This window comes from Hemicordylus capensis, chromosome 6 (assembly GCF_027244095.1).
Source record: "Hemicordylus capensis ecotype Gifberg chromosome 6, rHemCap1.1.pri, whole genome shotgun sequence".
NCBI classification, from domain to species: Eukaryota; Metazoa; Chordata; class Lepidosauria; order Squamata; family Cordylidae; genus Hemicordylus; species Hemicordylus capensis.
This window is the reverse complement of record NC_069662.1, coordinates 87484625-87509035: the sequence shown is the minus strand read 5'-3', so window position 1 is coordinate 87509035 and position 24411 is coordinate 87484625. Positions and strand designations below refer to the sequence as shown.

Here is a 24411-nt window from a genome sequence, read left to right as displayed (position 1 = left end):
CCGCCTGGATCTAAGCCTCCAGCTGCTGCTTTGGCTCTTGGTGGAAAATAAGAGGGCTGGAGAATAACATTTGGCCTCGAACTTGGGCCTTCCAGCTGTTGTTTGATTACAGCTCCCATAGTCCCCAGTAGTCACAGTAGCCAATAGTCAGGGTTGATGGGAACTGTAGCCAAACAGCAGCTGGAGGGCTGGAGTTGTGCAGCCCTGCCCTAAATCAAGCTTCCTCTTCCGCATCACCATTCCATCCTCTTCCACACGGGGCAGAGCCCTCTTCAGGGCCAAAATCCAGCCTCCTAGCCATACATGTTGGGGCAGACAAGCTCTGTATGAGCCTCCTGGCAAGGAACTGTCTATCTTGAGCTACATCTTGAACCTCTCAAACATCTCTTGGCCCTGAGTGGACTGGCCAAGAGAGTCTTTTCTGTAGCTGAGTTTGACCCAAAGACCTTTTTACCCAACTCTATCCAAAGAATATTCAAAGCAAGACAAATGTATTTTCTTTAAAATAAAACATTTTATTTTTAAAAACAATAAATATGCTAGTTTTATTGCTGTTCTATCTCTATATCCTATTAAAACAAATATTTAATTTTTAAAATATATATACACAGCATTTTATTGCTACTTATGTAAATAGTAGCACAGTTGTCTCTTATGATTTGCCTTCCCCTTCTTCCTCAGCAACGTCCAGCTCCCTTGGAGGAACCACAATCCCCATAATGGCTTCCACCCTGGCCAGTCTGCTCCTTAGCCGCCTCAATTGTCCCCTCAGTGCCTTGAAGCTTTGTAAGCATTCCTGGCAGCTGCGGAGGTCTCTTTGGCCTTGAAGGAGAGAAAACAAACAGGGTGAAGGGGCCTGTCCTCCACCATGTCAGTTCCTGCACGGACTTCTAGTCCCCTTCCATGCCCAGCACAGACTCCTCCTCTCTGTCTTGAAAACCCTCCATGGCTATGTACCCCCCCCACCCCCGCCGGTGAACGTGCACCTCGTCAGGTTGATTTTTGCTCTTCCAGCTTCTCTGTCTTCAGGAGCCACCTGAAGGTCTCCTGCTCTCTAAAACAACTCTTTCTCTTCCCTCTCGCTGACCCTTGGGTCTGGAACAGCCACTCAGATGTGGCCCCTCATCTCTCTCCTATCCCTCCAATGATACCTGAAAACCCACCTCCACTGCGCAGCCTTTGGCGTTATGCCTCAGTAGAGGCAGCTCCATCGGCTTGAATTGAATGCCCCTTATGCTTTCCTCTCCCATTCCTCCTCTTCCTCACTTCTCTCTCCCAAGCCAAACTTTAGACTGTATGCTCCTGGTGGCAGGGAACTTTTGCCCATGTACATTGATGACACTATAAGGAGGATTTGCAATATGCACAATTGTATATCATCCGCCTTGGTTTCCGGTTTCATCTCAGCTTAAACTCAAAAGGGCTGATATTTGTTTTCCTTTTAGCATTCATATTCTGCTCTTCCTCAAACACCTCAGGGAGGTTTATACATGGTTATTTTTTCCTCACAATAACCCTAAGAGGTAAGTTAGGCTGTGGGACAAGTGACTGGCCCAAAGTCACCCAGAGAGTTTCATGACTGGATGAGAATTCAAACCTGGGTCTCCCTGGTCCTAAGGAGGTGCAGCTGAAATACACATCTTTCCCCCACTTGCCCTCACCTCAGCTTCCCTCTCCTTCTTCTATTGTATCCCTGCCTCTGTTTTTAGACTATAAGTTTTTTAGATTGTAAAATCACAACGAGGATGGAAAAGGCAGAGGTTATGGAGTGCTGCCTCTGTGAGACTTACGGTCACGCAGCTAATGGACCTGCATCTCTACCAAACTCTGCAGAGTTTCTTTAACATTGCTGAGGTCCAGCTCCAGAGGAGGTGGGGAAGGAGGAGGAGGTGGAGAGGGATGCAGGAGGAGGGAAGAGGTGGATGTGGAGGGTGGGATGGAGGCAACCTCAAGGGAGGCAGAGGACAATGATGAATCAGACCCAGAGGGCTGGAGAAGTGCAGCAGGGCCTGCAGGAACATCTGCAAGAGAGAAGAAGAAGCAGGAGGTCAGCTGCAAAGGCTGATATCCTACCACACCCACCATCACTTGCCCTCACTGCTCACTCTGAGAAGCTGCTTGGATTACAGGCACTGGAGCTTGGACACATGAAAGACAGAAAATGAAGGAACACTTCAGCAAGCACTGACAAACCACTCACAGGCTTCCCCCCTGAAACCTTAGATGCAGACTCAAATCAAGCATTTCAACATGAAATAAACAAAAGAGCCGTTCTTAGCCCAGCAGCAATTTCAGGGGCATGCTGTGAACATACCTTTCCTTTCCCACCGCTGCAGCCGAACTTCACTGAGGATGAGCCTTGTCCGCGTGTGTCCGATCTGCAGGTTGATGGCCTGGAGAGAATGAGGGAACTGTTGGGAAATGCGGCGAACCCTCAGTTCTGCAACAAAGAGAACAAAAAGGAACAAATGTTGTATGTGCTGACCAGGCTGAGTACTGGTGACTTGCAAAAAGGGCAGTGTTAGGGCTTAGTCCATCATCTGGGCTGGGTATCAAAACTGCAGCTGATCTTTGTGCTGGGTGTATATGCAAAAGGTTTCTGAGGTGTCGCAATACTTACGCTTCTGGACATAGTCATGCTGTAACCCTTTGAGGAGTTCTACTTCTTGCTGAAGATAATTATCAGCAATGGAAGGCTCTAGTAAGGGCTCTGACACAGAAGCTGCTTCCTTTGGAGTGTCTGTGAGGATGGAAGGACCTGGTACTGAGGTATCCTCAATGAGCACTTTCCCCAGTAGGTCATTGGTGATGCAAGGTGTTGGAAGGGGTTCTGGCATTGAGGTTTCCTCAATGAGCTCTTCCTCCAGGATGTCGTTGGTGATGCGAGGTGCTGGAAGAGGTTCTGGCACGGAGGGTTGCTCAATGAGCTTTTCCTCCAGGATGTCATTGGTCATGCCAGGTCCTGGAAGAGGTTCTGGCACGGAGGGTTCCTCAGTGAGCTCTTCCTCCAGGATGTCATTGGTCATGCCAGGTGCTGGAAGAGGTTCTGGCATGGAGGGTTCCTCAGTGAGCTCTTCCTCCAGGATGTCGTTGGTGATGTGAGGTGCTGGAAGGGGTTCTGGCATGGAGGGTTCCTCGATGAGCACTTCACCCAGGATGTTGTTGGTGATGCGAGGTGCTGGAAGGGGTTCTGGCATGGAGGGTTCCTCAGTGAGCTCTTTCCCCAGAGTGTCCCCCCAAACATTGGGGAGTCCCCCAGAAAATGGTGCAACATGGGTTGGGTTTCTGGGGTGACCTGAAAGAGAGGAAATAAAGCAGGAATCAGGAAATGATCGTGGCTTGTAGGCCTGATAGAAATGGCCTCCCTTTTCTGCCTAGGTTAGCCAGCTGGGAAGTAGCCTGGGATTGTGGGTGAGGTGGGCCACCCAAGGAAACAAGCAAGGAATGAAGAGGAGTACATTGCATAGCACTGACTGGCAAGACAGCCCTCAGCAAGTACACTTCAGAAGGGAGTGCAATGGCCAGGCTCTGTCTGCTGTACATACAAGTGCAGCTGCCTTCTACCAAGTCATACTCTTGGCTCTCTTTGCCCTACTGTGGCTGGTAGCCACTCTTGGGCAGAGACCTTTTCCTAGCTAGCTAAGATCCTTTAACAGAAGATGATGAAGTCTCAACAGGAGACCTTGTGCATGCAAAGCAATTGTTCCACTACTGGGCTATGGGCTCTCCCTTCTGTGTGAGGAAAGAATCTTCTCCTTTGAGCAGAATGGGTGCTGATGGTTGACATGGACTATCTCTGGTTCACGAACCAACCCCCAGTTACAGCCTCTTGGCCTAGTGGGGTGGGGGGTCTTGAAAATCTGCCTGGATGCCATAAGCAGGAAGCATAGCTGTGATCTCAGGAATGCGGGCCTGGCTCCTAGAGGTAGAAAACTGTGGTCGGAGAAAGAAAGAGTCTCTTTGGACCAAGCTCAGAGCACATTGGCCAGGAAATGTTGCCCTTGTTTTCAGGTGATCCTCCAATTCCATCTTGACCCATGTAATTGTCAAAAAATGAGATACTTTGGAAATAATTAGCTTTCTCTTCTTGAAGGCAGGGAGAAAAAGACCCAGAGGATGTTTTGGGGCTGGGTGTGGGCAAAGGGTTCTCGCAGGACTTTTTCAAAAGTGCACAACCTCTAAAGGAGAATGACCAAACCTACCTGCGTGCTGCCACAGCCCTTTCCCCATCTCCTCCTCAAATGGAGGATAGTTAGATGTGACTCACAGACCCCCCCACCCCCAGTCTCCTCTAACACTTTCGGCTGCATCAACAGCAAAGGATAGATGTGGCTGAACCTGCCCTCCTGCTCTCCATCCATCAGATGGATGTCTGCCCATCTCTCTCCATTGTCTAAGATAAATAGTTCTCCAAGGAGGCTTTCCCTGGGGGGCTGGGGAGCCCTGAGGAGAAGCAGGCACTCTCATCATCCACTTACCTGTCAGTGCCCCCTCTTCATCTTCATCCCTGCAGAGATAAGGAGAAATATTCTTAGTAGCAAATCACAGGAAAGAAAGGGTCTCCTCCCCCAGTAATACTAGGGGTATTACTAGTATGTGCCCTCCCTCTAATTTTATGTCACATGCAGCCAAGTATGTCCTCTCCCCTAATCCTTCTAGCTGGCCCTGCTAATTTTGGATGATTCCATAGCTGGGAGCAGTGAATGTAATTGCTGTTGAATGTCACTCACTGCATTTTGCTCAGAGTATTTTTCATTGAGGATTGACTGGTTGTGGCGGGGCGGGGGGTGGGCCTGCTCTCGTAGTTCACAGTCATGAGGCCAGCATTCCCACCCCTCTCCAGTGTAGTTTCCCCACTTTTTAAAAAGTCCCCCCCCCAAAGGGACACATACATGCTGTTTTGTGTTTTAAATAGGAGGGAGGCAGCCTGCCAAAGGTATCAAGGGGACAGTTGATGAAATTGGCATTTGATTCAGCAGCCAATTACCGTATTTTACGGACTATAAGACGCTACGGACTATAAGATGCACCTTAATTTTAATCCAGTTTTTCAGAGTTTTAACATATTAAACTGTTAAAACATATAAGACACACCTGAATTTTGGCAGATATTTTTCGAGGAAAAAAGTGAGTCTTATAGTCCATAAAATACGGTACTGGCATTCTGAACATGGAAAGGAGATGGGCTCACCTTGATGAGGCAATATATGCCACACCTGGGTTTGGGCTATGTCTGAACACCTCCCCCTCATCACTCCCCCCCATCCCTTCAGCTGGCCACACCAGAGCCAAAAGCATTAAGAGGAGTCAAGGGTAGAGAAGAGAGCAACTCACTTTGGTTCTGCCTCTGGGTGAGACCTATGGGAACATGAAAGAAGAAACGGTTAGGCATGTTCTTGGAAATAACATGGGGGTGCTGGGGGGCAGCTTTTGAAGTCAGCTTCAACTGGTGGGCAGGATTTCCCCACAACCCCCCAAGTGGGCCCACAGGAGCCAGCCAGTAGCTCCTGAGTGATACAGCTTCACCGGTCTAGGACCTCCAAGCTTAAGAAACACAGTGGAAATCAGCCAAGCAGGTGACCTTCGAGGGCCGCCTGCATTTCAGGGAGAAGCTGTGTGGTGTGAATAGTGGTGGTGAACTTGTGACCACTGAAGTTCCCACAAGGAGCACAAACACATGTGAACACAGCAGGCTGGGCTTCAGTTCTCTGCCCAGACAGGCTAAAACAACGGAAGGGCATCTTTAAAAACCAAGTCCACACCGCCATTAGATTTTGCTTCACCCACCATGCCAGAGACTTACCTGCAGGCCACACATGACCAACAGCCACCCTTCTTGACAACTAAGCTGATAAGCTGCTAATAAACTGACAGCCGAAGACAGCCAATTTATCGAAGATGCTTCAGCTAATCTAAAACGCTGCCAAGTGAGCCTGCTGCAGAATCTTCGCAGGTTTCCAAGGGGAACCATGATGGCAGAATTCTGTGGCTGACTGTGAAGTCACAAGTTACTGTTACTGGTCATGCTGGCTCTGGTTTGAATCCAAACACTGTCTTGGGGGTGCAGCTCAAAGTGTCAGAGCACCAGGGGCAAGTCATCCCAGTCCTGCCCTCTCTGCTCCCCACATGACACTTTCTATTCATTTGACTTTCCCCTTCTGTTAACAAATTCTGAAGGAAGGGGATGCTTGTGGATAGGGGTGGGCTGCAGCTGCTGCTTGTACAGTTGGACACAAAGTTTATAATAAGCCTTGCATGAGTCCTCTGTAACATGTAAGAGGGCAAAGGCAACAGCCACATCCATTGCATGTCCCCAGCTAATTTCCCACCTAATCACTGAGATTAGATTTCCACCTAATCACTTGCTGAAGTCCTTTAGCTAGGAAATTCCTCTAAATCACATTCAGCACTGAGGCCCGTCTCTGTTCAGAATACACAAAAAGAAAGCCAATTAACATGTGGAACTCACCACCTCTAGATGCGGTGATGACCACTGGCTTAGATGGGCTTGAAAGGGGGTTAGAAACATTCACGGAGGAGGAGAGATCCCTCTGTGGCTATTAGTCATGATGGCTATAGAGAACCTCCAGGTGCACAGGCAGAATCCCAGATGCTGGGGACATGCAGTGGGTGCGGCTGTTGCATTTGCATTCTTACATGTTACAGAGGAAGCATGCAGGTTTATTATAAACGTTGTGTCCAACTGCACAAGCAGCGGCTGCAGCCCACCCCTACCCACAAGCATCCCCTTCCTTCAGAATTTGCTTACAGAAAGAAAAAGGCAAATGAATCGAAAGTGACCGAGAGGGAGGGAGGGGAAATAAGAAGGACAAAGAAAGAGGGGAAGCACAAAAAATGAAGATGGCCCACAAAGAATGAGAGGGCACAACAGAAGGCTGTAATGTACTTTTAGTATAAGGTTATGACAATGGAAAGCAAACAATTATCCCCGCCCCCTCTGTTTCTTCTTAGGAAACAACCCACATCCTTATTAAACTCAATAGGCCCAACTGTACAAAATCTTAGTTTCTGCTGCATATAGTTTGATGTACTGCACATTAAAATGAACATTGGACAAAGGGACCTCCTCTCTGTCCTCTCAAAAGACCCACCATGGTAGCTCATGGCCCCACAGGGGATGGATGAATCCCGCTAAAGATGCTACTCGTACATCTTTAGGCATTCTAGCGATTGCCTCCTTACAGCTATTATTTCTGCCACTATAGTTAAACCATATGTTGTTGTTGGAAGTGCTTTTGCTTAATGTTTTGTTGACATTCTGTCAGCTGGTATGTATCCCTCACTTCCTGCCCCTCTGGCTGCTGCCGCCACCAACAGCACTGCAATTACTCTCCAGTATATTATTTTATCAGGAAACAAAAAGGTGTCACATTGAAATACGGAAGCACTCAGTTGCTGTTGAAAGTCACTTTTCTCAGAGTGTTTTTTGCTCAGAATGTTTTTCCTTGAGGATTGACTGGTTGTGGGGGGGGGGGTCAGAGGTGCTCTTACCCCTGGACATTGGGGTCCTGGTCCATGGCCTCCAGGGGCAGACTCCAAATGGTCAGGGGGGCTCCCTTCTGCAACCACCTGTGCCCGCCTCGCCACACCGTACGTCCGGTGTTTTTGTTTTGTATAATTTAAGCGAGAAGTGGCAGCTGGGGAGTGAGCTTAGCAAGACTTGCCTACCTGCTCCCCGGTGTTGTCCGAAGTGACCGCTGGGCTTGTCTATTCAGCCCAGTGGCTCTTGATAACTGCGAGGTGCTCCAGCGCGTGGCATCATGGGCTTGTGGCAATCTATTTTAACTGCACTGGTGCGCTGTAGTACCTCACAGTAAACAAGAGCCTCTGGGCCGAATGGACAGGCCGAGTGGTCACTCCGGTCACCACCACCGGGGGGTGGGAGGCAAGTCCTGCTCAGCTCACCCCCCGGCCCACCCCTCAGCCACACACATGCCATGGTGGCTTGAATTATGCAAAAACAAAAAACAGAGGCATGGCGTGGTGGGCGCAGGGTGGCTGTTGGAGGCACCCCAATTGCCTAGGTGCATCCCTGGCACAGGGAAGGGCGGACCTGCTCTCATAGTTTACAGTCATGAGGCCAACTTTCCCACCCCTCTCCACAGAAGTTTTTCAACTTTTTAAAGAGTCCCCCCCACAAAAAATAAATAAAAATAAAGGACATGTTTCAGGTGAAAGAATGGCAACAAAAAGAAGAAGGACCTAGGTGAGTCCAACAGAAACTCTATATTTCATCACAAGAACCCACCCACACAAAACCTTTGCTGTATGCAATATTAAAAAGACATTAAGGGGACACATTCAACTGCAACCTAATATTGTAGGGATTTTTCTCAAAACATACCAAAGGATGAAAGTTGCTGGATATTTAATATTTATGTTTTAAATTACCCACATATATACTCAAATCAATACATAAATCCTTAAAATCATCAAAATTCACATATACATACACATTAAAATAACCAATAATACCCATTATGTTAATATTTCATATGGGCTAATACATAAAATCTAAAAGCACCCAACTATTCTTTCAATAATCCCTTCGTTTTATAGCTTCATGAGTTCCAAACTTCCAAAAGATGCACAAATGCAAAGAAGGGGTCACAAAACTCTGTATGGACTTCTTGTACCACATGTGCTGATGTTTTAAAATCCACATCCATAAGTAGCTTCTTCTGTCTCAAAAAGGTGATAAAACCAGCTCCACATTCAACAATGCATGTGTAAGCACTCCTTTCTGTACTGAGCTGAAAATGCCATCAGAGAAATTCTGATTTTGTTTATATCTATAGCCCTATTCAGATGTTAGATTATGTTCAGATGTTACAAATGCTACACATGTACACATTTTTCTGTGAATGCTTGTACATGGATTCATTTAAAAGCTGGACCTGGGTACAGGCCCCTCAAACACAGGCTACAGATATGAAGTGTACCATTGTTTGTGCATTGAATGTAACTTGTGAATAGGGCTTATTTGTACACATAATATGCTTTCAAGGACACTGATTCCAAGTATGCTTACATGGCAGTCCAAGGAGCACACTTCAATTTCCTTAAAAGGAAACAGCACTAGCATTTTTTGTTGTTTTTGTAATATCTTGACCGACCAATCAATCAAACTATATCAGGGGCTATCAATTGCCAGTTATGGAGAAGATGGCATGATTCTGTCATGAATACAATGTAGCAACACATGTATTTTGCCATAGGAATGTTTACAAAATATATAATGCATAAAGGTGGCATAAAGACACTGGTTGATACCAATGCTAACAAGGCACATGTGAATCCATGTCAGCATCCAGACTGCTGCTGCTCCATTGTCCTCCTGTCCAAACATCTGACACCCATCTTTCAGATAACTTTACCATAATATCAGCTGAAAAATACAAGTCAAGCTTGTTAATCTTTTAATATTTCAAAAACTATATGGCAGTGGACATAGCCAGACCAAAAAATGCTGGAAAACTACAAATTTCAGTATGCTGGAGCTCATGAAATACCCAAATACTATGTGGAGGTATACTTGGAAAACTAAACAGAAGTGCCTACCTAATTCTCTACTATGCACTGTAGCATCACTATTACATAAGTTTTAAAAATAAATGGAGAATTTGACTTTTCCCAGATACTCTGAAAATAATTAAAGGATATGCAGAGTAAACTGCGTCACTGCTTGAAATATATTCTAGTATTTCAGACAGTTAAAATGAGAGAAAGAGAGCAAGAAACTCCCAGTGGGCCTTAAAACTAAGGATTTCACACTGATTCAAAGACAAACTCACCATTAATAGCCATATTGTTAAGACATCATATTTAACTCACTTATCACAAGAAGCAAAGTAAGAGCAAATGAATACAATCCTAGCTCATAAGCTTCAGCTCAGTATTCACAAGCCCTGATTCTCTGTACATAGTGCCAATCTGAATATGTGTACAGTGACTTATATTATCTAATTTTTTAAAAAACAATTCACCTGTAGCCCCTTCGAGGGGCTTCCTAAAGGCCATGAGGGGGTCTGCAAAGGTTCCCCTCCCCCCCTGGCCTCTAGGGCCTCACAGGGACCATTTGAGCATGTGCGGTGGCCTTTTTTAAAAATTTTTTTTTTAAATGGCTGAAAACAAAATGGCCACCACACATGCTCAAATGGCCTCTGCGAGGCCTGGCATGGCCTAGGGACTCACAGAGGCCATTTAAGCATGCACAGTGGCCATTTTGTTTTTGGTGACCATTTTTAATTTTTTTAAATTAAAAAAAATGGCACCCCCTTCAAGCGGCGTCCGGGGCACGTGCCCTGCCTGCCCCACCCTAGATACGCCCCTGATCCACTCTTACATGCCATCACTGGAGGAAATTAGTAAGTTGCAGAAAGTGAAGCTGTTATCATGAGCAGCCAAGACCAATCTGGGGCAGCTAAGCCTGGGCTCCCAGTCACACTTTGGCGGCAAACTGGGCTTAGAAGTCAGGCTGTTAAATGAGGTTAAGGGAGTGAGTGCTCCCTTAATCCTCTTTAACTGACCTTGTGTTAGTGCTGCGTCCCTGGGGACCAGGAGAGCACATCTGTTAGTTGACTGTGAGTCAGACCGTGTGTCACCCCACTTAATTGACCATGTGTCAGCCTTCCTGGCTGCGTCCTGCATCAGCCTTCCTGTGATGTGTCCTGGCCCCCGCACCTCCACACTGCCTGGGGCAGCAGTGGAATGTCTGGATACATGATCTGCACACCCAGACCTGGCAGCAGGATCATCTGCGGGGAAGGCGAGCTTCTGCAGCCTTCTCTACCGACAAGCCTGCTCATGCGATTGTGAGAAAGGGCTCACAGTGTGTATGTGTGTGTGTGTGTGTGTGTGTGCGCACAAGCAATTTATATTATATTTGGAAACAGAATGTATGACATGGGGAACTAAGATAATTTAAACTGTGGGGTTAAATAGGCTGTGTTTGTCTTGCTATCCCATTCTCCCTTGTCTCTGATTACTTGGCAGCTCAAGGCAGTAGTGCTCCTATTCTATGACTGTTGGTCTGTGAAACTTAGTTTCAGTCATCTAAAGGAGAAGAGAGAAGTGAAACATGAAAAGTATTACTTAAAACATAATAACAGCTCTGCTGGATCAGGCCCAAGGCCTGTCTAGTCCAACATCCTATTTTCCACAGTGGCCCACCAGAAGCCTCTGGGAAGCCCACAGGCAAGAGCTGAGGGTATGCCCTCTCTCTTGCTGTTGATTCCCTGTAATTGCTATTCAGATGCGTTGTACCTCTGAGCCTGGAGGTAGCCTATAGCCATCAGGACTAGCAGTTATTGATAGACCTGTCCTCCATGAATTTTTCTAAAACCCTTTTAAAGCCATCCAAGATGGTGGCCATCACCATATTCCGTGGCAGAGAATTCCATAGGTTAATTATGTACTGTGTGTTAAACTATTGTAAGCTATTTATTAAACCCCGTGTCTACAAATACTAGATGGAGTGAGAAAACCTCAACCAACTCACTAACTAGTCTTATTTTCTATTGAATTTTGTTCTGGATTTTTCAGCTGAAATGTGAATAATATTATGAACATTTTATATGCCTATAACAATTTGAAAGTACTTAAAAGCAATATTTGACCAAAACATCTGTGTGAAAGTTCTAACATTTTAAATTTCACTGCAGCATTTTCTGAGATACTTGCAGGCAGTCATTCCATTCCATGATTTCTTCATGCCTCCTAAATATTAAAGGTTAACCATAAAAAGCATAATTGAATTTGAACCAAGTTACTGGGGTTGGGTTGGATTGGGCTCCTGTAAATTGATATTATAGAATAAGGAATAATGTGTCTGCTAATTTTGACTCTACTTTGGGAAGCTGATAGTAAAACCTAGTGTCCAAAAACTGAAAGCTATGACTCTATAAGAACTTTTTAATTCTGTAGATTTAGCAAATTAGATGATGGCTGAATAATAAGCAGCTGATTACAAACCAGGGGCACTGTCTTATCCACATGAAAATGAAATTAAGATACTTCTTTAAGAAGGTTGATCGGAAATTAATGGGTATGGGTTTCTGTGGGGACCAACATTCCATTGTCCCTTGACTATAAACTTTTAACCTTTGACATAAACTTCCTTTGAAACCTCTTCCCACTTACATGATTTATAATTGTCAGCTCCAGACCTTTTAGTGTCGGCATCTAAATAATATTCTTTAGATGATAGTAAATAAGGAGGAAGTGGTTTCTGGACTTGTTTCCAATTATGAAACTGATCTGTGTCTTCTGTTGTGGCCTGAAAATATCCCTTGGAAGTTTTTAATATCATTCCTGCATTTAATTACAACCAGTTGAGGAACAACAAAAAAAGAAAGGAAAAAAAGTCCCCAGCCAGTCCAGATTCCTGCAGTGTTAGTAGTTTTCTTCAGTCTGACATCAAGCAAGAAGCTTTATCCTTCCATAAAATTCAACCATTTTTATTATGCATTGTCTTAAATGCCATAAACTTTGGCCTAGATTAAGAGAGGCAACATAATTACCTTTATGTGCTGCCAGTGAAATGCTTTTATTATCCTTTTCCAACAACTTATTGTCCCCTTACCGGCATGCTGCAAAGGGAGGCAGTTGCAATGCAATATGGGAAGCCGCTGTTCAAGGAAAAAAGTCAAAAGTCCTACTGGTTTTGCACCTGCCCTTGGCATGCCTAAAGGAATTCTGAGATTGTAGCCTGTGGTCAGCATTGTTTGTATAATATGATATAATGTATAATGTATAATATTATACATTGTTTGTATAATATTGTTAAGCCAATTCTCTGCTTCTATTGACTGAATATTAAGATTATATTATAAAAAAATATACATATTACTATTTTAATTATACAATAATGCTGGACAATTATAACATTTACAGTACTTTCGTAATATTTACTGAGGGCTTTACTAGCAAAAGTTAGAGCTGTCCACTAGTTTTAGCAGTTTGCCCTGCAAGCAGTTAACCAGTTGTTTCACTGTAAATGTTTATGTATTACAGAATCCCCATTTGTGGCATTTTTCTCTGTAATGGGTATCGAAGTCTTGACACTTCAACAAACACCACATAAACACAATTATTTACAAATTTACCACACAGTTTAAAACACATTTCTCCTTCAGTGACAGGCTTTCTTTGTTCTGATTTATTAACTAACTAACTAACTAACTATTCTACCCTCTCATACACCTCTCCTCTAGTTTCCAGGCCACCCTGTTTTTTTCTTCCCCATCTCCTCACTGCTTCTCTCTACTTGTATGGGTTGCAGCCGTCTGTCATTGGTTATTTAGCTAACCAGGTTTGGGGTATTCCTCCTTGACAGGGTGACCAGATGCAATGGAACAGTTGTGTAGAAGAGAGAATTTTGACAAGTGCAGCTTACCGTGTAGGGGTGAGAAAAAGAAGAGACCTAATCTCTCCTTTTCTACACAGCAGTTGAAAGAAGTGCCATTTTCACCAACAGTTCCATTTTGTAGATGCCATTTGAAGAAAGGCAGACAGTAAATTGTCAAGAGAAAAACTTCAATAACAAATCAAAGCCAAAGGGGCAAAGATGGAACAATAATGTAGTTGAGAAACTGAGTGATAATTACTGATGCTGCTGTCAAAACCTGTAATTGGCTGTTTTGTCTATAAATAGACACTTTGTTTTGTGTGTCAACACATGGTGTAGTGGGGACATGACTTGACTAGCAAGCCAGAGGTTGCCGGTTCGAAGCCAGAGGTTGCCAGGTCCCCGCTGACACCTATATCTGGCAGCAGCAATATAGGAAGATGTTGAAAGGCATCATCTCATACTGTGTGGGAGGAGGCAATGGTAAACCCCTCCTGTATTCTACCAAAGAAAACCACATGGCTCTGTGGTCGCCAGGAGTCGACACCAACTCGACAGCACACTTTACCTTTTACACAAGAGACTAGGATACTGCAGGGTTAACAGACATTAACCTTACATTAACCTTGCATTAAACATTAATGAACAAGCATTTATTAATAAAATCCTTGAAAAAAATCATGCAGGATAGCTGAACTTCTCTGAGCAGGCTCCTGAAGTATACACCAACGTGATAGTATAGCAGCAGAGTAGCTGGCTGCCTAGCAACAAAGCTTAACCCCTCCTAACCGCTACCTACTACTAAGCAGGCTGAGGCCCTGTCTTAAAGCAATATGTATTGCTTTTAACACTTTCCACAATACGTAACCCTCCTCCCTGCTAGACTGAATAATCAACCATCCCTTTTGCAGAACTTCATTTCCGCTTAGATCTCAGAGAGGCATTCATCCCCAACATAGGCTCAGGAAATGAAGGTGCTAACAGACCATTGTTGGGAGTTTCCTCTGTACTGTCATCTTCTGCACTGAATGCACAGGGCTGTGCTGATGGTGCAGGGCTGCTTGAGTTAGCTGGGGCAAGTCGGCATTGCTCAGGAAAATCTGCATCTGTTTGGGACAGAATGGTCTTGCCAGCAGTTTCAGATGAAAAGTGCTGTGCTGGTACATGCTCAGATGTTGCTGCTTTGAACCATTTAAGTTGCATGGTTAGTTGGAATTTATACTCCAGATTGCTGAATATAAAATATTTTAACATCTTTGAAACAAAGCAACCCCTTCTGAAATAAAATGCTCCAGTCGTGTAACATTTTAAAAAATATAGTCACTTATTCCCTCCAAATAACCAACCACTGGCCTGTGGGACTGGGAACCTATGTCTTCAAAACTTTGCCAAACTAACCATTCAGTTAAAATAGTTTGGATTCAAATTGAGATAACTAATCAGTAAGATATGTTCATTTGAATCCAGTGTGGTGTTTGTTGGTATGGCTGGACAACCAATTCTGTTCTTCCTTGCACTTGGACTGTGTGGTGACAACAGTTAACAAGGCAAGAGCAGCAGATTTGAAGTTTTTGGTAGGTAACAGTGTGGCTTGGCCATGGAGTGAACTGGGAAGGAAAGGGAAAAGGCATTGTATTCTGATGTATGTTTGCATGCTTTCTTTGGGCTGAACTGGAGATTGAAGTTGTAAGCAATGCAGTTTGGGCGTGAGGTGGGTGGCATTCTGTGCTGATTTACATTGTTCACTTTCCTGCTGCTTGTGTGCATGCGTGCGTGTATGCACACACTAATTATTTAGCCAGGTTGGGAGGAACTAACAATTTTATCTTTTGCTGTTTAATATGTTGTGTGCATGTTCCTTTGACTTTCATTAATCATCATCATGCAGGTGGGCAGAGTAGGAGGTAGGGTAATCAGATGGATTGAACTCACGTTTATTTATTTATTTGTTGGATTTTTATCCTACCTTTCCTCCAAGAGCTGGTATCCGTGATTCTATCACTACCTCCTGCTTTATTCTTACAACAGCCCTGTGCAGTGGATGGTTAGGAAGGCTGACAATATGGTGAGTGGCCCTAGGTCACCCATCAAGTTTTATAACTGAGTGGGGTGTTGAACCCAAGTCTCCCCAGTCTATTACTCTTAAGCGCTATGCCACACTACTTCCCGCTATATTCTGCCAGTCATTGGGTGTGTATGTGCGGAATGGAGTATGTTGTTTGCTTACTTTGGTGATTAGGTTTGGGCTACAAGGGCTTGCTTACTCAGATTAACAAAATGGCCTTAACATAGGCTCTCACCTGCAACTCCTGCTCTCAGTTACAAGAATCATACTCTTGCTGCACTTGGGAAGGGACTTTCTCCCACTTGGCAGCTGCTTCTGCTTCTTATTCCCTTGCAGCTGCCTCCACTTGCAGCTTCAGAGTAGGGGTGTGTACACAGTTCAGGATCGAACCGGCTCGACGACAAAAATGCCCAGTTTGAGGGCTCAACATCAAGCTGGCCTTGAACCAAACCTGCCCCTGTTTGGCTTGATCTCAACCTGAACAACCCACAGTTCAGGTTCGGGGGTTTGTTTTAAGAACAGTGGCAGAGGATTATTGAGCATGCGCAATGGCCTCCAAAATGCCTGCCGCAACAGGGGACAGGCCTGGAATGGGCCGAAAACCGACCGAACTGGGTTTATTTGTAACAAACTAGAGGCTGGCAGGGGAGGAGGAATCTCCAGAGGCACCACCCCACACCCATAGAGGAGCCCTCAGAGCAGGAGGCGATGAGTTTTCCAATCTTTAAAAATAAAGTTTGTTGTTTTTTTTTAAATTAAATGAATTCCTGAACCAAACTGGGGGGTGTTTGGGGGTGCACAAAACTGAACCTGCCTGGTCCGGTTAGAGTCCAGTCTGGACTCGAACTGAACCGGACAACTGGTTTTGTGCACATCCCTAAACTAAAGAGCTGTAAACAAACAAACAAATGAACAAACAAAGTGATTGTGGCTAATCAGAGGTTGGTGTGTCATGATGGATGACACTGTTGTAAGATTTTGGGGAGGAAAAGTAACATTGTGCCATGGCAGTGGCTCCAACTTGCACATTCATAAGGTGCACTTAAGGAACACATGTGCTAAACCAGAATGAATCAAAAGCCTGGAAAATAGGACAGACTTCATCTGTGTTTTCTTTTATTAAAGCTACAAAATCTTACTTGTGTTTTAATCCTCTCCAGGTAAGTTTATCCATCGCTGCTGGTAATATTGCAATCATTCTTAAACATGTATGAAGTTTTTTTAAAATGAACAAAGCACTGTGCAAGCTTGCTTGTCTTCATTATTATTCGTGTTCCACTGATTGGAAAAAGGCAAAGAAATTTTGGCTATCTGAGTCCCAATCTCAGATTGATTTAAACCTAAGTTCAAGTAAATACAGTCATTCCTCGCCAACCGTTAGGGTTCCATTCTGGCAAAACCTCTCCTTTGGCAAATTCGTGGTTGGCGAGGCATTAAAGTCTATGGGAAACAGGGTAGGGGAACCATGACTGCAAAAAGACCTAAAAATAAAGGGGAAAAAATACAAGAAATGCTTTAAAAATCCTGTAATATTGCCAAGAGTCACCAAGAAGAATGAGCAAATCGAATCTCTGAACCCCCCAAATTGCTGGAACCCCCCCCCCCTCTGCAGTCACTAAAAAAACTTCACCAACTGCAGATACTCGAGTCGTGGTTGGCAAGACCACCATTTCCTATTCGCAAGCACTCAAAACCGTGGTTGGCAAGAGATGACTGTATTTTGTCCACGAGAGTTCATTGACTTGTAGAAAATGGACAGTTTTGCATTTGAATTGTGGAACATTGCCATGATGCAGTTTTTATCTGTTTAATCAGTAAAGTTATTTTGGTCCAGTCAGGTAAGATGCAAAGATGAATTCACATTTTTTAAAGTTCTGTGGGACATTCAACTAAAAGAGCTCTTGGAAATACCAAAAGTTTTTACTCAATAATATCCATTCAGCTAAAGAATATTTAGGCAGCACACAACTGAAAATACAGAATGAAAAATAGTTTGAAACATCTTTTAATGTGGCACCTTTTAATGTGGTGATTCTCTTTATTTAGCAGGGGGAGAGTAACTGGCCCTATCCACCCCCAGCACAGTACCTCCAGTGACTATTGCTGGTGTCTATCTTATATTTCTTTTTAGATTGTGAGTCCTTTGGGGACAGGGATCCATCTTATTTATTTATTTATTATTCCTCTGTATAAACCGCCCTGAGCCATTTTTTGAAGGGCAGTATAGAAATCAATCAATCAATCAACATAATTTTTCTCTTTTGTTGCTGAAGATCTTGAGTTTTGAAGAAGTTGATTTCACTGGAAAAAACCATGCATGCAGTTTTTGATTGCATGCAGACAAGATTACTATTAATTCAATTATTTCCCAAATCAAACGGAATTTAAGATGATCCTTTTCTTTGAGATGTGCTGTCTTTTGACACTTAAATGTTGAACCTATATTTTTACTGAAGACAACACAAAGTGTTCAAAGAAATGCAAAATACATGGGTGAACAGTAGGTGTTCATCACTGCTGTAAAGATGATGTAAAACCGAACCTTTTGCTTTTAAAAACACACTCTTCTTTCCAACACTCTACCTCCAGAGATTTGTTTTGTGTAACCCCGCATAGTTCAATAGCACAAAAAGACTTAATAACAGGCAACTTTCAAGTGCCTTTTTAGTCTTGAAGTCACATTTTTGTTCATTCAGCTAACACAATACAGGACTGCCTCAGTGTCTTGTACTTCCTTGATCTCTCTCCATCTGTCTCTGTAGTATGAAGCAACAGTTTGTAGCCCTGCAGACTGTCGTGCAGACAGTTGAAAGTGAGTCTATCTTTAGAAGTTCTTTTGAAATATTTCCATTGAAAAGGCATTCTAAGCAAAGGAGCATTGCTATTTAGTGATGCTTCATTTTCTCTGCTACTAGAAGACATTCCCTGATGTATGGAAATAAGCAAATTTATTGCACTGAGGAAGCCACATGCTGTAGAAATGCTGATCACATAAAAACAAAACAAAAACACTGAGTTGTAATATGGTAAGGACATACTGTAAGAACAGCCCTGCTGAATGAGGCCCAAGGCCTATCTAGAAGGGATGTGCAACGAATTGCTTCGGCACCATTCCAAGGGTGGCGAGGGCTTCCCTTAAGAGGAGGTGGGTAGGTCCTACCTGCCCTTCTCCCAAGCCTCTGCTGCCCCACACTGCCCCATCACGGCGTTGTTCCTATCCAGGATTCTCTGTGAAAACAGCAGCCTGTGCTGCTTGCCCCTTTAAAGTGCCGCGGCAATGGGATGCTTCCCCCAGCATCCCTCACATGGCATTGGCACACAAATTGTGTCGTTGGCGCGGCCATTTGCAGGCCCACGCCGCACGAAGGATGCTAGGGGAAGCATTCCGTTGCTGTGGCACGGAGCTTTAAAGGGTCAGGTGGCACAGGCTGCCAATTTCATGAAGAAGCTTGGATGGGAACAGCGCTGTTATGGGGGGGACGGGTTGGTAGGACATGCCCAACTTCTCTTAAGGGAACCCCTCGTCCTGCGCTGAAATGTTTTGGCAGCAGGGAGCCTGAATCATTTCGGCACCTCTTCAAAGAGGCGCTGAAACGATTCGGGCACATCCCTACTATCTAGTCCAGCATCCTGTTTCACACAGTGGCCCAGATCTGAGGGCAGGCCCTCTCTCCTGCTGATGCTCCCTGCAACTGGTATTTAGAGGCATCTTGCCCCTTAGACTGGAGGTGGCATATAGTCCTCAGACTAGTATCCATTGATGGACTTGTCTTCCATGCATTTATTTGAGCCCTCCTTAAAACCATCCAAACGGGTGGCTGTCACCACATCTTGTGGCAGAGAATTCCATAGGTCAATTATGTAGTTTGTGTGAAAAGTACTTCCTTTTGTCTGTCCTAAATTTCTTGGCTATCAGTTTTATGGTATGACCCCTGATTCTAGTTTTATGTGAGAGGGAGGGGAAAAATTCTCTTGCACCACTTTCTCCACCCCATCATTTTATAGACTTCTATCATGTTTCTCCTCAGTCATCTTTTTTCTAAACTAAAAAGCCCCAGATGTTGTAGCCTTACCTTGTAAGGAAGGTGCTCTAGGCCCCTGATCATCTTGGTTGCCCTCTTCTGCACCTTCTCCAGTTCTATAATGTCCTTTTTGTCCAATATCTGAGATTAGTACGAATTTGTAATTCTTCTAGACCTTTCTTGCATTTAAAGCAAAACTCTAGAACAGCAGTTAGCTTTAGGGGAGAACCACTTTCAAGAAGAGATGTCAGCCAAGCCTTCATCCAACCATATAGCACAAAGAATATAGCCAGGAATTCCGTAGACATAGTCATTACTCCCTCCCATACGTCTCTGATTGGCAATTTGGTGTGGTGTGCAGGCAGTTGATATTCCTGATGGGTCCAGATTTGGCTCTGGAGGCCCCCTAGTTTATGTTCTAGATATCCCTCCTGAATTTGCCAAGTATAAAAATTCATCAGGCAGGAATTAAATGTTTTATGAATAATTTCTTTTTTTACATAGATTTAAAAAAAAGATTAATTCTTGTCACTTTACAACAAATTGATATACTTAGATAAACTTATACAACAAATTGAAACAATTATGAATTCTCATTGTCATACCAATATATAAAGAAATTTGATTTTCCTGATACCTTCTGAACGTGGAAAAATCTGCAGGGGAGTGATGCTTTAAGAAGACTTTAAGTGTGCTCCTGTCTTTGAGCTGTCAAATGTGATTGTCAGACTAGTAGGAAATAAATATTCAGTGTTAACTGAAGTTTGTAAAGCACATGTGAAGATATTGTAGGCATTCTCCCCTGCCCCTAAGAAATTGTCTAATTTAAAATTATTTTCCATGGTTTTACTTAACTCATATCACATGCTTATTGGAGGGTGTTACATGTATATTACTTTGATGGAGTCAGTTGGGTTACAGTAATTAAGTCTGTAATTTTTAAAAGCCTTCTGAAATGCTATCCTTCTTTGCTGTCTGGTTTTCCCTTCTGGCACTTAATATCTTTCCCCCCGATTTTTGGTTTCAGAGAAGTGAAAGTTTCCATAGTGGGATGCTAATTTAACTTTGTCTTGGTATTACCAGGTATGCAGAACTGAGCATGTGTTGTGGCCATGCTTTATGATTGCACACAAAAGAATTCAGATGTATTGTATGTGTTCTCCTTAATAAACTGAGAAAGTGTTAGGTAAATGCAGACAGACATGATGATATATATTTACAGCAGGTAAATTTGTCTGTGCAAGTGAATGAATGCTGAGATTGTATCTTTGTGGAACATCTGCTTTAATGTCTAAAGGCCACCCTTGTGGGTTTGTTTCTTAAATTGGAAATAAAACATGACTTGCAGGCTTTAACAAAAACAGTATAGCCTACAGACTAAATAATGTTTGTTAATGAGATGTTTTATTTTGTCTTCCCTCCTGAAAGATTGCAAAGCATTTAGAAGCATTGATGTGTTTCAGCCTTCTTTCTACTGTATTTTATTTCCATGAAAGTGGAAAGCAGCTGCTATAGCACTGGATTGTGTGATCCAGTTATGTGAAAAACATTGGTGAAAGAGTCGGAAATGTCATTTCTACAAATATAATTTGTAAAGAAAATACAAATAAAAGGTTCAGGCATGTTAAGAATTAGTGAAATGATCACTAAGAGCAGAGGCGTCTAAACTTCCTATCTCTACTCTCAAGGAACCATTTCTACATCATTTCATTTACCATTTAATTCCTGCATGTTTGCCAAAGAAACAGTGTGCATTTAAAAAGATTGTGGTGCAACTAGGATGTATTCTTGGTTTGTATGGTGTGTGTGTGTACGTGCACACGCATGTGTGGGTAACCCAACTCGTGTTTAGCTGTTGGCTTGTTTGAGAGGAGAGTGCATCCTATAATGCTTCTAGCCCTTTGTTGCAGCTCTGTATTGCACCAGTAAATTTAGGCATGCTGTCTTTGGCGAGCTTATTTGTCATTGTTGTTGGGGACACCCTGACATTAAACCCAGAGTTACCAACCCAGAATTATATGGAATCCAGGTCTGTGTCTGATTCCATTTTATTAAGGAATCAATTAATGCCTGAATTTAGATGAACTGACCCAGTTCTCATGAATAACCTCTGGACAAATGATAATTGCTCTGTGAAGGAAGAGGCAATCCAGCATTGTTTCTCAGTGCTTGTGAAATGGATAATAGAGAGACAGTGGCAAGGCTTGGTTTCCAGTCTCACACATCTCCAAATGCTATCACTATGGAATGCCTTTACAGAGGCATGGCAGGAAGATTTACACACACTAGCAATTTGGATAGTTTGGTGCCCAGCTCATTCGTGTTGAATCAGAGCTCATAGCCCAGCAGGCCAGGTTGGGCTCTGATCTTTGCCAGTACTACTGAACTCCTTGCATCAGGAATTCAAATTGAGTAAAGTGATTAAACTCCTAAAAGTTGCCTGAGCTTGCTTTCAGGTAATATTTTCGGGGGAAGCTAAGAGTTGAGCTTGCATTCCCTCTTACAAAAGGTCTGTGTTAATCATTGGTGATTGCTCTGCTTTGCCCAAAGGGGATAATCCTGTCTCTCTCTGAGAGGTATTTGCTATGTAGAAGCATTTTTATACCCGATTGCTGTTTTTAGAATTCCACCCTGGGTGAATGTACACAAAATAAAATGATTTTATTGCTGTCTCACACCTATAGCTTTGATTCTTCTTTGCTAACACCTTTTAACACTCTCGGGGGACCAGGCACCAGAAAAATCCGGGGACAAAAAAAGAGGCCCATTTGCAAGCTCAAAGATGCAGATTTGCTTTGGGAATGTCAATAGAACAATACTCTGCCCAATGACAGCTAACAGAAGATGGGATCCAGATCACCCTGGACTGAGCTAATATCCTGAACTAATATTAATAATTAAAATACAATATCCAGAGAGTAACAGCAATTAGCACCTTTTGTGATCCAGGAAAGAGGATGATATTTTGAATAGACTCTATGGAGATCAAAAGGAAGAAACAACTATAAAGAATTGAGCTCACCGAACAGAGAGCTATGCTTTGCCTAACGAACAGATCTTTGCTCATGTGTGGATCCCAAATGCCTGCTGCGTAGTGAAGCAGAGGCCTGAAACCTGCAGTCAAGAGGCTGCTCAGTGATTCTTGCTGCGGGGTGAAGAATCAAGGGCTGACTCTGTCTGTGAAATCCAGCACCAGCCTTTTTCCATCTGAAGCCTGTATCACTCTCAAGCCCCAGCAATTAACAAGCCCTTTGAAGCATTCTTCGTGAACCTGGTGAGATGCCTATTCAGGGGTGTAGCAAGGTTGGAGTGGGCCCAGAGACAAGATTTTAAAATGCCCCCCCCCTGAAGCTCAGCTCATGAAGTAAAGAAATCTTAAATGAGGCTGAATAGTGGGAACAAAAAGCATAGTAAAATTTATATATATACTAGCCGACCCCTCACAGAGTATCTGTGCGCTTTGGGGCAAGCTGTATCTCCCTCCCTCTCCCTCCTGCCCTGGCCTCTCCTCTCTCGCTTCAGCCCCGTGCTTTCTAGCCCTCCCCCCATTCCGTTCCTCCCCCCACACAGAGCCTCACCGGGCGGCCAAAAAGGGCCCCGCCGCCGCCATTACCGCCCGTTCCCCACTCACCCCTTCCGGCACTGCCAGGGCCAGTCTGTCCCGCTGCTTCCTGCTTCCTCCCAGCCCAGGCCGCGGCCGTGATGGTCGCAACTGTGGCCGGGCTAGGCCTGTGGCCACTGCCACCTCCTCACAGCAGCCGGGCCAGTATGCAGCCGGCTTGGCTGGGTGGCAGGAGTATACAAATCAGGCAACATTGTTAACCTTCCTGCTATAGAAATTTAATAACCTTCCATGGGAAACAGTTTTACAACCACTGCACTTAAGTAATATAAACATGTATTTTGTTATGCTTACATGGTGGCAATGGCTTGGTTCACATGTACCGTATTAGCCAAACCATGGTTTGACTATTGGGACTGTGTCTTGAGCTTTTATGCTCCAATCCCATCTCTCACTTCCTGGCTTGCCTGAACCAGGAAGTAAGACAGGGAATTGAGGGCCACAAAGATCATCAAACAGAATCCTCAGCAGCCTGCTGTGATCAATTTGTTTTATATTTTGTGGATAAAAACGCTTGTATCTGTTCTGACTTGGATCCTAAGGTTTTCGTGGCACCAGAACTGGATGTTACCAATGCACCACAGTCTTGTTATTTTGGATGGTTTTCAGACTGTGGTGCCTGTGGTGGTGGACAGACTGCCTGGAAGACTGAGGCCTACCACGTGTGTGTTCGACCCTTGCCCTTCATGGTTGGTGAAAGCAGCTAGGGAGAGACTGTGTCCATAGGTGGCAGGGAGGTGAATACCTCTATGAAGCAATGGGTAGTGCCCCCACAGGAAGGAGGCAGTCATTAGGCCCCTCCTAAAAAAGCCCTCATAGGACCCAGGTGATTTAAATACCTTAGTTTCTAACCTCCCCTTCCTGGGCAAGGTATTGGAGAACATGGCAGCGTTTCAGCTCCAGTCAGACCAGGATGAATCTGATTACTTAGATCCTTTCCAGTCTGGCTTCCAGCCTCGGAAACTGCCTTGGTCACCCTGGTGGATGACCTACTCTGGGAGATAGGCAGAGAGAGTGTGACTGTTTGTCCTGGACCTCTCAGCAGCTTTTGATACCATCAACCTTGTATCCTTATGTTGCCTCTCTGGGTTGGGACTTGGGGGCACGGTTCTACAGTGGCTCTGCTCCTACTTGGAGGGTTGTACTCAGAAGGTGGTGCTGGGGGATTCCTGCTCCACCCCTTGAACTTTGGCCTATGGGGTGTCACATGGAAAGAGAACTGGTCTTGTGTTAGCAAGCATGACTTGTCCCCTTAGCTAAGCAGGGTCTGCCTTGGTTGAATATGAATGGGAGACTATATATGTGAGCACTGTAAGATACTCCCCTTAAGGGA

General features: G+C 44.1%; 2 protein-coding genes across 17 annotated transcripts in view; one reads left to right on the top strand and one right to left on the bottom strand.

The window, feature by feature from the left end:
• The window catches only part of SUGCT (succinyl-CoA:glutarate-CoA transferase), a 475994-nt gene that overhangs the window by 64297 nt on the left and 387286 nt on the right, over window positions 1-24411 (top strand). The window lies entirely within an intron of this gene.
• On the bottom strand, window positions 501-24180 carry LOC128330751 (protein TsetseEP-like). Of its 10 annotated transcripts, XM_053264051.1 has the most exons (7): window positions 23373-23439; window positions 22392-22432; window positions 20094-20185; window positions 5335-5358; window positions 4479-4507; window positions 2621-3295; window positions 501-2440 (listed from the first exon to the last, which is right to left on the bottom strand). In XM_053264051.1, exons 6-7 carry the CDS (start codon window positions 3195-3197, stop codon window positions 2292-2294), a joined length of 726 nt encoding a protein of 241 aa, XP_053120026.1. In that variant the 5' UTR covers window positions 3198-3295; window positions 4479-4507; window positions 5335-5358; window positions 20094-20185; window positions 22392-22432; window positions 23373-23439; the 3' UTR covers window positions 501-2291. The 10 variants fall into 10 exon arrangements, 8 of the variants coding, with proteins under 8 accessions (XP_053120026.1, XP_053120023.1, XP_053120027.1 ...); XM_053264048.1 differs by lacking the exons at window positions 22392-22432; window positions 23373-23439 and adding an exon at window positions 23918-24180; XM_053264052.1 differs by lacking the exon at window positions 22392-22432 and having other exon boundaries at window positions 23373-23830.